The sequence below is a fragment of the Lepidochelys kempii genome, chromosome 4 (assembly GCF_965140265.1).
Source record: "Lepidochelys kempii isolate rLepKem1 chromosome 4, rLepKem1.hap2, whole genome shotgun sequence".
Lineage (NCBI taxonomy): Eukaryota > Metazoa > Chordata > Testudines > Cheloniidae > Lepidochelys > Lepidochelys kempii.
Genome location: NC_133259.1, coordinates 41,502,156 through 41,516,763, shown reverse-complemented (window position 1 = coordinate 41,516,763; position 14,608 = coordinate 41,502,156). Strand labels below are relative to the sequence as shown.

The window sequence follows — 14,608 nt, the reverse complement described above, 5'->3', positions numbered from 1 at the left end:
TATAGCACACCTGGGTTAAATTATTTTTCGTCTTGACAGCATGAAATATAAATATAGGATCATGGTTCTTTATAAAACTAAACTTTTTGTAAAGTATATAACACTGACAACTTAGAAGGCTCAGGTATGCTTTTTTTCTTATTTGAGACTTTTCACCATCATCACTCACGCGTAGTTTGTGATAAAAAGTACTTAATATTAGTTGGTACACAATGTTAGTGAACTTTCTAAACTTTGAACAGAGAAACGTAGTTTGTAAGCTAAAATTCTTCTAAGGGCCCTTGAAAAATGTATATGCTTTTCATAAATTGTAATTTACTGATGTTGCCAGAACACTAGCATTGCTTAGTCAAGATGAACATCACTAATTGATCAGATTGCCTTTATTCAGAATACCTTTATTTAATAAAAACCTTAGTCTACGACAGTATATTCTCAATTAAAAGTAACCGTCTAAAATCCTTTCCTCAGATAGTTTTAAAAATGGTAGTGTACTTTTAAAAGGTTGTCACTTTGACATGAATGACTATTACAATAACTTGTGTGTTGCGCAATATATTTAGAATATTGATTTTTTTATTTTGTTTTGTTTAATAATTCTTACAGGTGCATTCTGCTTCCACTTTTGGGGATGAAGCCCCCCCAGCAGAGCCTCTTTCTGCTTGTAGATTCGATTGATGAGGGTTGTAATGTTGCAGAAGGTGAACAGACTTCTACGGGCATATCTGGAACTATTGCAGAGCTTTTAGCTGATCACTACGAGTTCTTCCCTCCTTGGTTGCTCCTCCTCTGCTCTGCTCGCAAGCAGAGTAAAACTGTGACAAAAATGTTTACAGGTGAGTACAAGCAATTATGAATTGTTAGCTACCTATGCACTGTAACAAACATAATTTTACAGGAACCTTACTGATGGTTGAAAGTGCAAAGTATACATTTTATTGCTCTAAATTTGTTGCCAAAGAGTTAAAAACCTTGACAATCCTAAACATATATTCCTGTGTTGGGGGTTTTCTCTAGTGCTGATCAGCAGGTAATATATAGTATCAAAGTACTTCATTGGTAAATTAGATCTGCCAGGTAAGGTTGGCACAAAGCTGTCTTTCTTCTTTTTCTGGTCTTAAAAAGCTATGTCATGATTTTGTAAGTGTAGCGGTGGTATGTATAGAGTATATGTTCCCCCCTCATATACCTTCCCCTATACACACAGACTGCAAGAGTCTCTGAGATTTTTTTCATCTAACATCAAGATGTCATCTTATTTGAGAAAGCAGGGGCTAAACTTTGCAAGCTAAGTGCATGGGTGTAACTGAGTGCAAAATTAGGTCTTGGGAGTATATTTCTTGGCAAAGGTTATACAGTAAAGAATCTCCTACAACTTGTTCATCCAGTCTTTGCTGTGTCATAAGATCATTTCATCAGTGTGATGCTATTGTTACTGGGAGTTTCTTGAAGTTTAATAAAGGGAAGCACCAAGACTGCATTCCAGGCCTGTGTATAAAGCCTGTGTGTTTTAAGGCAACAATTGGAACGAAAATGTGATTATGGAATATAGCCCCAAATCTTGGATAAGCTTATTAGTTTTCACAGTGGCCAAAGGATAATGTGATAACTGCATTTTGAAATCAGGTACTGTATTAATCAGTGGCAAGTATGAAAATAGTATTTGGGAGACTATGAGAACTAAAATTAAGAGAAGCTTTGGGTGGCTTCTTAGAGTTTCTTTGGGTGTATGTGTGGGAATAGTTTTTCAAACCTTGGCTGCTTAGAGATTTAGCCGTTGTCCAAAAAAGCAGAGAAAAACTACCTTCAGAGCAATTTTATTTCCATTCTTTTGAATCACACTGTGTTGCAGATTAGTCCTGAAAAATTGCTGTTCTGTTGTCTTCGAAGTATATTTCCAGATGGAGTTTCTAACAAGAAAAATCAGCAGAACTAATGTATAAGCTTTGAAATAAATGTCATTTGAATGAATTAGCTTCTCATTTCCTCAGAGGGTGGTTTGATGAATAACATAATAAGGAAGTTAGCTTGAAATGTTGCAACTCTGTGGAACCATTAAAATCTTTTCTTCTCTGGCATCTCTGGCTATTACATATAGCCAGAGAGAATGAAACCCAACATAATGACAAAACTTGAAATGAATGTGAGTATATTTGGAGAAGATTGTATCTCCACCAGAGAAGAATATTATAACTCTTAATAAATTGTCCAGTTTGTCACTAGCTAGAGTATTTATTATACTCGCTGTAGCGCTCAGTGTTCATGTAGGGTCTGGTGTGGGCAGAAGTCCTCAGCTTCTCTCATTCTCAGTAACGTCTTTACTTGCCTCTCCAATTCAAGAAACTTTTTTCTCCAGCACAACCACCAACTTGTACTTCATGAACAGGAAGTTCAAGATCTTACATGGGGAATAAATATTTTAATAGTGGGCTCTTCTTCAGGTGTTCAGAAGGGTACTCCGAGCATCACAGCAAAATGCCAGCTGGAACAGATTGTTTAGCTGAGAGTACCTTGTTTCCAGATCTGAAAAAGAGCTCTGTGTGGCTCAAAAGCTTGTCTCACTCACCAACTGAAGTTGGTCCAATAAAATATATTACCACACCCACCTTGTTTCTCTGGCTCCTTAGATTATTTAAGCACACTCTCACCGAGTATCTAGGAAACTGAAATGTCACATGATATGTTTTCACTTTCTTACAGGCTTTCTGTCTTGGTAAACATTTTCTGAGGTGGTTTTTCTAATTGTTGTAGCACAGATTGAACCCTCTGCCTACCTTTGTAGCCCGAATTTATCTTTTGTCTCTAAAAGAAATAACCTAACCAGTGTTGTCACACTTGCTTGTATCTGTCTTTTGTCTGTTAAATTTTGTTTGGTAATTTGTTCAGTGCCCAGCTTAGTATGTTGTTTGAAATAAACAATTACCTAATGCTAATTCCTTCCCAATGGTATGATGATTTAGAACTTTGCGGAAGATACTGTTTATCTTTCTTAGTCTTGCTTAGTGTGCTTTAGCCTCTTGCAGCCTTCTCAACATTCAAGAGAAGTTGTCAAACTGTAGGTCATTTAGTTAATTAAAAAATCAGTTTTGAAGCTGAGTATTCTCTTGGACATTCTTCTACCACATGGTCTGTGTATTGGGAGTGTGTGTTTGTGCATATTCGGACAGAGAAAGGTGAAACAAAAAACAATGGAACCAACCCATTTTTAATTGTGTTGCAATGTGGTACAAGTACATTAGACTTATCCCTACATCACTTCGCTAAAAATTAAAGTGAATGTCCCCTGACACTTTTACACAATTGGCTATCCACAAACTGCCTACATTGTGCATACAAACCCTTATGCTGAATATATGTCAGGGTTGTGTGCTCAAACCCCAACTTGTGCATGGTCATAACAGTATTTACATTTTAAATTGGGAATACAGAGTTTCTTGAGCAAGCACATTTGAAGTTTTTGCCCTTAGTCTCCAACTACTAGTATTTGTTCTTATTTTGTTTCACAATTCTCCCACCCATGTACATGTTCTGCTCTACTGTACCTCAGAGGTAGCCCCAAGTGATGGAGAGTTAGGCCTTAGGGCATTTTATCTACCTTCAGATCTACCAAGGTAGAGTGTTGGGTTTCAGTTTCCTCTTGAGTAATTGGAAGCAGCACCAGTGAGAATTGATGGAATTCAGAATTTTGAACAAAGGTATCTATCATGAACTTCACAGTAGTAATAGAAGATTAAGTGGTATTGCCAATGGGCTGGGGAGGCTGTGGGTGGGGACATCGTCAATAAGTGGACATGGTGAATTCAAGGGTATTGGGGACACCAAAGTTTGGTGAGTAAAGGGGAGGCAGTAGATTGGTATATGGGGGATACTGGTGCAAAAAATTTCTGGAGAAGATATGTTTGGGTTGGGGACGTAGGAAGTGATCGTGGGCCTGGGGAAGTGAGGAGTGAGCAGATTTGTGGGCAAGAGGCTATAAGGATACATATGGTGGACATGACATGAGTGGAACTTTGAGGGGCATAAAGGTGTGGCAATAGCTATGCTGAGTCATATGGGGCAAGGGGAATTGAGGGAAAATGGACTGAAGTAGAGACTTGAGAAGTGAAAAAGACTGTGGGTCCTTGGAAGAGAGGGAACACCAGCAGTTCCTTATAACTGATCTGCCCTCACTTGGAGCAGTGACTCTCTTCCATGGGGAGCCAATGTCAGTTCACTGAGTGGAAAAGTCAGGGAAGAGGCAGTGTTCCCCTGCCTACTTTTCTTGTGCATGCCGCCAGTAGCTTTCCCCACATGGCTGCTCACCCTTCTCATGTACTCAACATTCCACTTGTCCCCATTCATTCTCCCTGCTCCCATAATGCTCATCACCTCTCAGGTGCACCTCCCCTATAGTCTAATTATGAATATATAACTACTGGGCAAGTGAATGGCAGTACTAAACATAGTCTTTTCACTATACTTACTGGGGTTGTTAGGAATTTTTAGCATTTCTTTTACAGATTCTGTAGTATGTTTTTAGGTCTTTCTAATGTGCTTGGTGCTGAAATTTGCATAGACCATAATAGGCTAAAAATGTTTTTGTGTATTTACTTTCCAAAGCAAAAAAAGGACTTCATCTGATAAGTGATAGAGGATTTTTTTTCCCTTTAAAATGAAGTTAACTGGTAAAAATATGGTGGCTGGCCTTCTAAAAATAAACTGCTTTGTTAAATGTGGCATTTGGCAGGTAATTAATCCATGATATCTATATAAGATTCCAGGACTGTCACTGTATGTCACTCTGAAATCTAAAATGTCTGAGTCAGTGTGAAGCAATGGAAACAGGCATACGCATGGTTGAAAGCTTTTTTTTGTTGAGAATATCACCAGCTTCAATCATCACTGGGATTTGTGGTCTGTTACCATCCAATTTTTAAGTTCTTAGCCATTTTTGGCTTTTTTTTACATGTGTGACTTTATTAATTACACCTATGCAATAGCATAGGTTTTCAGTTACTTAATAGACTTAATAACTATAGGTACTTTAAAACAAGGCAGTTTTATTTAAAGATACTTGGTATTGAGAAGCCAATACTTACTGTTACTTTTCAAAACCTTTTACTTTGCCATTTAATTATTTAATATTTCTGCTCACAGATAAGTTGCTAACTGTTGTTTCAAAGGGCCAGATTTCTAGGTATGTATTTACTTAATTTTTGTTTTTTAGACTTTAGGTAGAAAACAACTATCCCTACATTTAGATCACAATTGTGACAAAAGAACTAAGAGACGCAAGATAACTATAGCATAATTATTCAACAAGTTTTACTAAATGAAACATATTTTTTCCAGTATTGAGATCAACAGTTTTTTCAAATACAAATTGGCTTTTTGTTAACATTATTTGTTAGATAACAAACATGTATTATATTCAGAGTAGTGTAATGGTTTTCAGACCTTTCTGAGTTAGCAGCCAAAGAAAGAATAGCTTATTGTCACAGAGAGCAATTATATGAATTCAAAGCAATGTGGACCCTGTTTCTAGCTATATTTGAATAAAAAATGTTGAGATGGCTCAAATAATGACAGTCCTCCATTTCCACTCCTTCATCATGTCCAACCTCCATCCCCATTTAGGTTCTGGGTTTTATAAATTAGAATACATAAAATCATTTTAGAAATTATTAGAAAGCTTGGAATTTTAGAAAACTGACACAAGGAGAAATCTATGGGTAGCAGAGTTAAGAACAATAAGAAGGAGTATTTTAAATACATTAGGAACAAAAAATATCCTGTTTCAGAGTAACAGCCGTGTTAGTCTGTATTCGCAAAAAGAAAAGGAGTACTTGTGGCACCTTAGAGACTAACCAATTTATTTGAGCATGAGCTTTCGTGAGCTACAGCTCACTTCATCGGATGCATGCCGTGGAAACTGCAGCAGACTTTATTTATACACGGAGAATATGAAAAAATACCTCCTCCCACCCCACTGTCCTGCTGGTAATAGCTTATCTAAAGTGATCATCAGGTGGGCCATTTCCAGCACAAATCCAGGTTTTCTCACCCTCCACCCCCCCACACAAATTCACTCTCCTGCTGGTGATAGCCCATCCAAAGTGACAACTCTTTACACAATGTGCATGATAATCAAGTTGGGCCATTTCCTGCACAAATCCAGGTTCTCTCACCCCCTCACCCCCCTCCCAAAAACCACACACACAAACTCACTCTCCTGCTGGTAATAGCTCATCCAAAGTGACCATTCTCCCTACAAGGTACATAATTAAGGTGGGCCATTTCCAGCACAAATCCAGGTTTTCTCACATCCCCCCCACCCCCATACACACACAAACTCACTCTCCTGCTGGTAATAGCTCATCCAAACTGACCACTCTCCAAGTTTAAATCCAAGTTAAACCAGAACATCTGGGGGGGGGGGGGGTAGGAAAAAACAAGAGGAAATAGGCTACCTTGCATAATGACTTAGCCACTCCCAGTCTCTATTTAAGCCTAAATTAATAGTATCCAATTTGCAAATGAATTCCAATTCAGCAGTTTCTCGCTGGAGTCTGGATTTGAAGTTTTTTTGTTTTAAGATAGCGACCTTCATGTCTGTGATTGCGTGACCAGAGAGATTGAAGTGTTCTCCGACTGGTTTATGAATGTTATAATTCTTGACATCTGATTTGTGTCCATTTATTCTTTTACGCAGAGACTGTCCAGTTTGACCAATGTACATGGCAGAGGGGCATTGCTGGCACATATCCTAACCATGATATTGGCCCATAACTAGATGGAAATGGTAGAATTATTAATAATAATGCATAAGAGGCAGAAGTGTTTAATAAATGTGTCTGTTCTGTATTTGAGGGTGAAGGAACCGATTATGTATTCATATGATCTGACGATGATGAAACACTTTCCATCCCAGGATGTTAAACAGCAGCTACTAATGTTAGACATTTTTAAATCAGCTTGTTCGAATAACTTGAATTCAGAAGTTTCAAAAGAGTTAGCCAAGAAGCTCTCTAGACCATTAATGTTGCTTTTCAGTAACTTATGGAACAATGGGGAGGTTCCACAAGACTCGAAGAAAGCTAATGTTGTGCTAATATTTTAAAAGGTAAATGGGGTGACCCAGGTAGTGATAGGCCTGTTAGTCTGACATCGAGCCAGGGTGAGATAATGGAATGGCTGATATGAGACTCAATTAATAAAGAATTAAAGGAGTGTAATATAATTAATACCTATTAACATGGGCTTATGAAAAATAGATTGTGTCTAACTCGATATTTCTTTGATGAGATTACAAGTTTGGTTGATAATGATAATGGTGTTGATGTAATAGATTTCTGTATGGTATTTGACTTGGTACCACTTAATAGTTTGCTTAAAGAATGAAAATGAAACAACATTGACATGACACACAGTAAATTAATTAAACATTGGCTGACAGTTCTGAATATAATTCTAAATGGGGAATCGTCACTGAGCAGGTGTTTCTAGTTGGGTCCTGCTTAGATTGGTTCTTGGCCCTATACTGTTTAACATTTTTATTAATGACCTAAAAGAGAACATAAAATCATTACTGATAAAGTTTGCAGATGAGACAAAAATTGGTGGAGTGGTAAATAATGAGGATGTCTCACTGATACATAGTGATCTGGATCGCTTGGTAAGCTGAGCACAAGCAATCAATAATATATTTTAATATGGCTAAATATAAAGTTATACATCTAGAAAAAAATAATGTAAGACAGATTTACAGAATAGGGAGAGACTCTCTTGGGAAGCAGTGATCCTGAAAAAGATTTGGGGGTCATGGTGGTTAATTAGCTGAACATGAGCTCTTAGTGCAACACCGTGGCCAAAAAGGCCAGTGCAATCCTTGGATGCATAAACAGGGAAATCTCAAGCAGGAGTAGAGAGGGTTTTTTACATCTTTATGTGGCATTGATGTAACTGCTTCTGGAATAATGTGTCCAGTTCTGGTGTCCACAATTGAAGAAGGTTGCTGATAAATTGGAGAGGTTTCAGAGAAGAGATACAAGAAAGACTAGAAGATTGAAAAGCATGTTTTATAGCTAGGGCCCTTTGGGAATCATGATTTTTATTTTTTAGAAAATTCACACAAGTGTAAATGGCAAAGTATTAAATTTCATGGCGTTTGCATGGAATTAATTTTGCAAGTAATGTTAGTAACATGAAAGATCCAAGCAACAGAGGCTTCCCAAGATGACTCCTAGGGAAAAAAAGACCCTAAAAAGCTTGGTTTGTTTGGCAGGAAGATCTATTCCTCAGCTGGTCTCCAGATGCATATTTACAATTACCAGGCAGTATTCTTAAACTACAGATATATGAACTGGGGCAAGGTGTTGCCATGCATTGAGAACCTTCCACAAGATCAGAGGGAGGAGCTAAGATCCCTGTTATTTAAGGCGCAGTTAGTGGCCAAAACATCTCTACAGGCTTCTCTTTCTAAAACATATCTGAATCCATCCCTTCCTCTGCACCGCTGTGGTTCATGCAAAGTTTCTGCCTCCCCTGGAATACTGCAAGATGGTTCGTTCTTCAATTTATCCAGCATTTTGGTTCAGATGTTTGGGTCATCATTAAAAAGTTCTGAAGTTTATCTGAACATCTTCTGGTCTAAAAATCTAGGGAGCATAAGCTTTGTAATACATTTTCTGCTACTTCCTGGTTCTGGTTGGGTAGGATGTTGAGAATACTGACTTCCAGTATTTTATTCCTTCCAGTTGTGATCCTGGCTAAAATTAGGAAGTGAAAAGGTGCTTAGCAATTGAGGAGAATTATGTAAAAATTATAATCAAGTTTTACTGAAGTTCAAAAGTTCAACTTGTTTGTCTGACTCTAACTACTTCGTCTATCCTACTCCTAAATTCCACTAATAAAATTGATTGTCCCTTGTGGAGCTGAGGTTTCCTCTTTCAGTCATCCAAAGAAAATTGATAAAAGCAGCAGAAAGCCCATGCTATTGCATGGATGTAACTCCTAAATCCCTGTGTTTTTAAAAAATGCTGAGAAGTAATAAATTAGATGGTAACAGGCCATGAATCTCAGTGGTGATTGAACCTGGTGCTATTCTGAACAGAAAGAGCTCTCAGACGTGCTTGTAGCTGTTTTCATTGCTTGCCACTGACTCAATGGCCGTTCTAGGCTTCTGAGTGATGTTTGGAGTTATTACGTGTGCTGATTGTGTTCTGTGGGTGGTTGTGTTGATTGGTGCTTGGGTTGTGTTGGGTGGGAGAGTTGTATGGATTTCTGCAGGTGAGCAAATGATGGGTAGATGCTGCAGTGAGGTGCTCTGTGTGTTTGAGTTATTGTGTATGCTGGTTGTGTTGTGTGCATTGTTTTGAAGAACTGTGGCAGTTGAGCCAAGTAATTCACCGTCTGTGCAGTCTTCCTCATACAACCAATAAAACTGTTGCATGCAAAATTAGCTGTGGAATAAGTGTGGTAAATGGTTGAGTTATCTCTGACATCATGATGGTCTAGGACTTGTCATGGGCATAGATGCTTGCTATCTCCTTGCTGTCTCACTGGTGTAATTTATAAAGTCAAAATGGGTGAGAACTTAAAAATTGGATGGTAACAAATAGTGGATTTCACTGTGTGAAATTGTACAGTTTGATTATAAAACATCTTTTGTCTCATATATCTATGTAGATGTGAACTTTTTGTACTCTTATACTAAAATTTTTAAACTTTTACTTAAAGGCTTGGAAGCTAAAATTGGGGGAAGTGTTCGCCAGTGGGTAGGATTTTTAGTTCGCTATTTGATGTTTGCCTCCTCTTCTTGGACTTTTGCACAGGTTGATATAATGGAATATAATACATTAACTAACATGAAGTTCTGTATGCATTTGTAAAAACTCCCTAATATTGTTTTACGTATGCAATTAGTAATCAATAGTTCTTACAGGTTGGGAGGAGTAAGATGTTCTAAAGAGCCTGTGTTCTCTTTATAAAGTTTTAAGGAATAAATAAATATTTATGCAGTGACAGAGGGTGATAAAAGCAACAAAATTCAAAGTTGAGGCTTCTCTAACTCATTCTGTTATATTTGATATTGCAGGTGTGTCTGGTGAGTGTGATGGAATGTGGAATTTATAGTCTCCTGCACATGCTTTGGCAGAAACGTTAAATGCAGTGTTTCAGTTTTCAAGAGGATGATATTCTGTGAATCACACAGCTCCTTATGAGGAGGTTATGCATAAAAGTTCATATAAATACCTAATTGAATCCTTCTGAGATCAGCAGTGTAAATTATTCATAGCTAAAATATTGTATTTCTCTTCCATCATAAATATTTAAGATGCTTTGAGTTAAGTGAAGGAAGGATATGTGTATGTGTATGTAATATATATACACACAATATTTGGTTTAAATTTTTCTTTAATAAAATGCTTAAGATAAATGTTTGAGAGGAAAAAATATGGTATTTAACACAATTTGTTTGTTCAGAATGTGTATTTGTTGTACTGAGCTTTGAAAGGGATCCTTTTACTCTTAAAGTATCTGTATAGCGAAGATACTCTTGTTTTGTTTTGAATGACCCAGGACCTCAGTGAGATGCCAAGAATTACATTTGTAACTGAACAAACATTTGTAACTGTTTATAGAGCTGCCAGGGAACTTAATAAATCAGGGAAATCCATATTGGACAGAAAATGATGTATTGTAAGAAAAATCTGAACAATGCAAAACTGGGGTCATGGGACTGTGAGTTGTGTCTGCTGCTCTCCTGTTTTGCTGAGCTCAAGAAGGTAATGGGAATGTATCTGAAACAAAAGTAACTTTTTCATAATGTTTTGATGCTTCTCATCCATGATAGCCTAATGGAAGTGGCTTATTTTGTCTGACGTGGTTGGAAAGCAAGTTTGCAGGATTTTTGTTTAGACACATAAAATGCCTTCCTTTTAGATAAATGTTTAGAAAATATCACAGCTTTGTCTAATTTAGTCCTTCAGTCTGAGCTAGCGATGGAAATTTTAGAACCTCAATTCTTGTAATTCTAACTTTTTGTGTATAAAGCTTATTACAAAGAGAAATGGAGAGCATGTAGTTTGAGACAAGACTAGAAGAGCTCAGCAAAAAGAAAGCTGAGAGTGGATATGACTGTGCTTTATAAAGACATTTGTCGGGGAATTGTAAACACCAGGGCAGGGAGGGTAAAGAGCTACATAAATTGAAGGATACTGTTGGCACAGAAACAAATGGATATAAATTGGCTGGGAGCAAATTCATGATGGAAATGACAAGAAATTGTCTGACCATCAGGAGGGGTCAGGTTCTGAAACAGCCTCCCAATAGAAGTTGTGGGGCAAGTAACATAATTAGTTTTGAAAGAGCTGAACAAATTTATGAATGGGATTGTACGATGGGGTGGCTCATGATGATGTGGGCAGGGCTCAGCAGCCCTGGTGGTCCCTTGTGATTTACATCTTATGTTCCAAAAAGCTCATACTTTAGGGCTTCAGTTGGTCGCCTGTAAGGATCAGGAAGGGATTTCCCTTGGCCCCTGATGTATTCTGGTGGGTGTTTTTCTTTTTCCTCTGAAGTATCAGAGATGCCCATGGCTGGACATGGGACACTGGATGGGGTGGGTCCGTGCTCTGAGGTGGGTCCAAGCTTGTTCTCTCAGCTGGATGGTTCTTGCTTACATACCGAGGTCTAACTGATTTCTATATGTAGAGTTGGGAAGGAATTGGTCAGATTGGCTGTGACCCTTAGGGTTTTTTCACCTTCCCCTGCATCATGGAGTGCTGGTCACTTGCTGAGATTATCTGGGCATATTTAATTTAATCATTTCGCTGCCATTGCAGGAGACTCTGGCACTGGTTGCACCCCTGTCCTTCCTGTTCTCTGCCTGTGACATATAATAGTCTAGTTTCCTGTTGGCTGTAATTCTTTGGTCTAATTTTGGTTGTTGGTTTTAGTGTGTGGGTGGTGTTGGTGTCCTGTGATGTTAGATGATCTGATGGTTCCTCCTGGCTTTAAACTCTGACTTTTTTCAGCCATTTTTCAGAATGGCATTTATATATGATAAAGAGGATGACATAGTCTGAGCTTCAATTTAAAATACCTAAATCTCTGTGGAAGTATGGGGTTAAGATCCTGACAGAGACAGCTCAGTCCATCATTCTTCCAAGGCCATTAATTTAAGTATTTTGCAGTCTGCTTCCTTATGACACTTCTAAAAAAAAAAATGGGGTGGAGTTGGGAGGATCCTTTCTGCTTTGTTTGGAGGTGAAAGATATTCCTGTTCCTTTATCGAGAATAAGGGTTTTAGTCTGATTATTTTGGCCAGAAATATCCCTCCCTCATTATAGGACTGTGATGATGCAGGCTGTGTGCTGGCTTGCTGCCACCCTCCACTCTAGAAATAGCTGCATTTCATGTCGGTGTGTGTAGTTACATCCAGTCCTAAGCTCCAAAAGGTATGAAACTGCATCCCTAAGCTATACTACATTCTTTCTTCAGCAATATTAACAGAATTGTTCACTAAACTCTAGTCAGTATTACTTACGCAACCCCAATGAAGGTAATTGGGGTTGCACAGGTACCACAGAGGGCCTAATATGGGATGCAGAACCTTTAGTGAGGGTGCTTGAAAAGTCTTAAGTCTTAGATTCCAGGTTGAATTTGCAGCTAGAACAAAATTTGTAAACGGAGTATTTAGATCTGGAAGTCATGTTAAACACAAACATAGATCCAAACAATGCCATTTTTCATAGTACCACTTCAAACTATTAGCTCTGTGGAATAATGGTCAAAACTGAATTGAACTGGTTACCACATGATTGCTTCTCCCTCAAGATAAATTGCAGTTTGATGACCACTTTTGGTTTCAAAAATAAAGTTTTTAAGGCAGATTAGCTGACTCTAAGAAAATGGTTGCAAGTTGTTACTGTGGATGGATGAGGTTACTGTCTCTCTCTGGAATGGTGAGGTACAATTGTGGCCTAGAATTATTATTTTTTTTTTTACTCAGCAACGTAAATTGCTGTTTTTATGACTTCTAGTGTTTCTTAGAGTTCTGTAGCTTCCAGAAAAATGGTATGGAAGCATTGTTATGTTTTATTGTTAAGAAAAAAAACTGGATCTGTGGCAAATACAAAACTTGGCACTCTCAAGGCTGATGTTTCAAATGACAGAGATCGGTTGTGTGCTACATGTAACTGATTTTTTTTATACACTACATTCTATGCATCTGCTACATTCTGGGAATAGGCAGGCTACTAAAACTTCCAAGAGTCCAATTTTGACATATTTCCAAGTGTAGTATTCTTGTATGTAAAATAATTTCCCTTCTTCCTCTTAAGAACAGAGAGGAAGACAAAGGGACCACGTGACATTGAGGAAACCTGGTTCGTTGTACTGCTGAAGAAGTTGGAAATTGATCTACGTTACAACCTTCATTTGCAGAATCATATACTGTGCAATTTACAGGATTAAAAGGATATTTAAATAGCTCTCTGATAGTGTCTGCTTTCAATATTTTGAAGGCTGTTAAGGGAGATTAAGTTGATCACGCTATCAGCAGTAAATTGTATTTATTTTTAACTTGGAAATTCTCCATGATTATGCATTTGTTGTTAACCATAATTTCCTCTAATGTGAGTGAATTATCCTTTTCTACAGTATATAACTATAATATTGTTCCAAATCAAAATAGCTGCATTAATTTCAAACAAGAATTGAGTAAAATATTAAAATGGTATGGTTAATTCTTTCTGAAATGTAGAGTGTATTCAACTCTCGGCATTAGAGTATATTAAAATTTTAATTTTCAGAGGGCAATACTAGTAATTATAATTGTTCTTACCTGCCTGGATCATTTTTTTAAGATTCAGATTAGTCCATTTTAAAGAGGTTTTTAGTACTTGTGTTGAAATTTTATTTTTGCTAGATACAGAAATCAGTCAGCACTTTAAAGAACACAGTTATTTAGGTAATACAGAATAGTGGGGAAGTACTGAAATCCTCACCCCAGTGTTTAGTAACTTTTAAAAAGGCAAATAGCTTACTATGTTTTAATGAGGAAGATAAATAAGTAGTAATACTGTTATTCTGTTAGGTACTTTTTTAGATCCTACTTGTACTTTTACACTTACACAAGGTCATCATTCAGATATCCTGGGCCTGCAAAGATTTAAGCACAGGAATAGTCATAGGTTCATAGAGTTTTTAAGGCGTCATCTAGTCTGACATACTGTATATCATAGACTATTTAATTTCACCCAGTTACTCCTGTATGAGCTCAATAATTTGTTTTTCACTAAGCCATATCTTCCAAAAAGACACCATCTTGATCTGAAGATATCAAAAGGTGGGGAATCCCATAGTAGTTTGTTTCAATGGTTATCGCTGTCACTGTTTAAAAAAAAAAAAAAAAAAGCCTGATTTCTAATTGAAATGTGTTTGGCTTCGGTTGATTGCCATTGATTCTTGTCATGCTTTCATCCACTAGATTTAAGAGCCTTTTAGAACTTGGTACTTTCTCCCTGGTATGTGTGGACTGTAATTGAGTCACCTCTCATTCTTTTTTTGATAAATTAAACAGATTTAAGTTTCTCAGGGCAAGTCTATACTACAATGCTACATC

At 37.4% G+C, this 14,608-nt stretch overlaps 1 protein-coding gene across 8 annotated transcripts in view; it reads left to right on the top strand.

The window, feature by feature from the left end:
- The window catches only part of ANKRD50 (ankyrin repeat domain containing 50), a 48,209-nt gene that overhangs the window by 23,892 nt on the left and 9,709 nt on the right, over positions 1 to 14,608 (top strand). For 7 of the 8 annotated variants that reach the window (XR_012158551.1, XM_073341077.1, XM_073341080.1 and 4 more), the window contains one exon: positions 607 to 836. The exons of the other annotated variant lie outside the window; for it this stretch is intronic. Coding sequence is in view for 6 of the 7 variants with exons in the window: in XM_073341077.1 (XP_073197178.1) it covers positions 607 to 836 (230 nt within the window). In the remaining variant the exon portion in view is untranslated. The remainder of the gene's footprint in view (positions 1 to 606; positions 837 to 14,608) is intronic. 8 annotated transcript variants of the gene reach the window in all.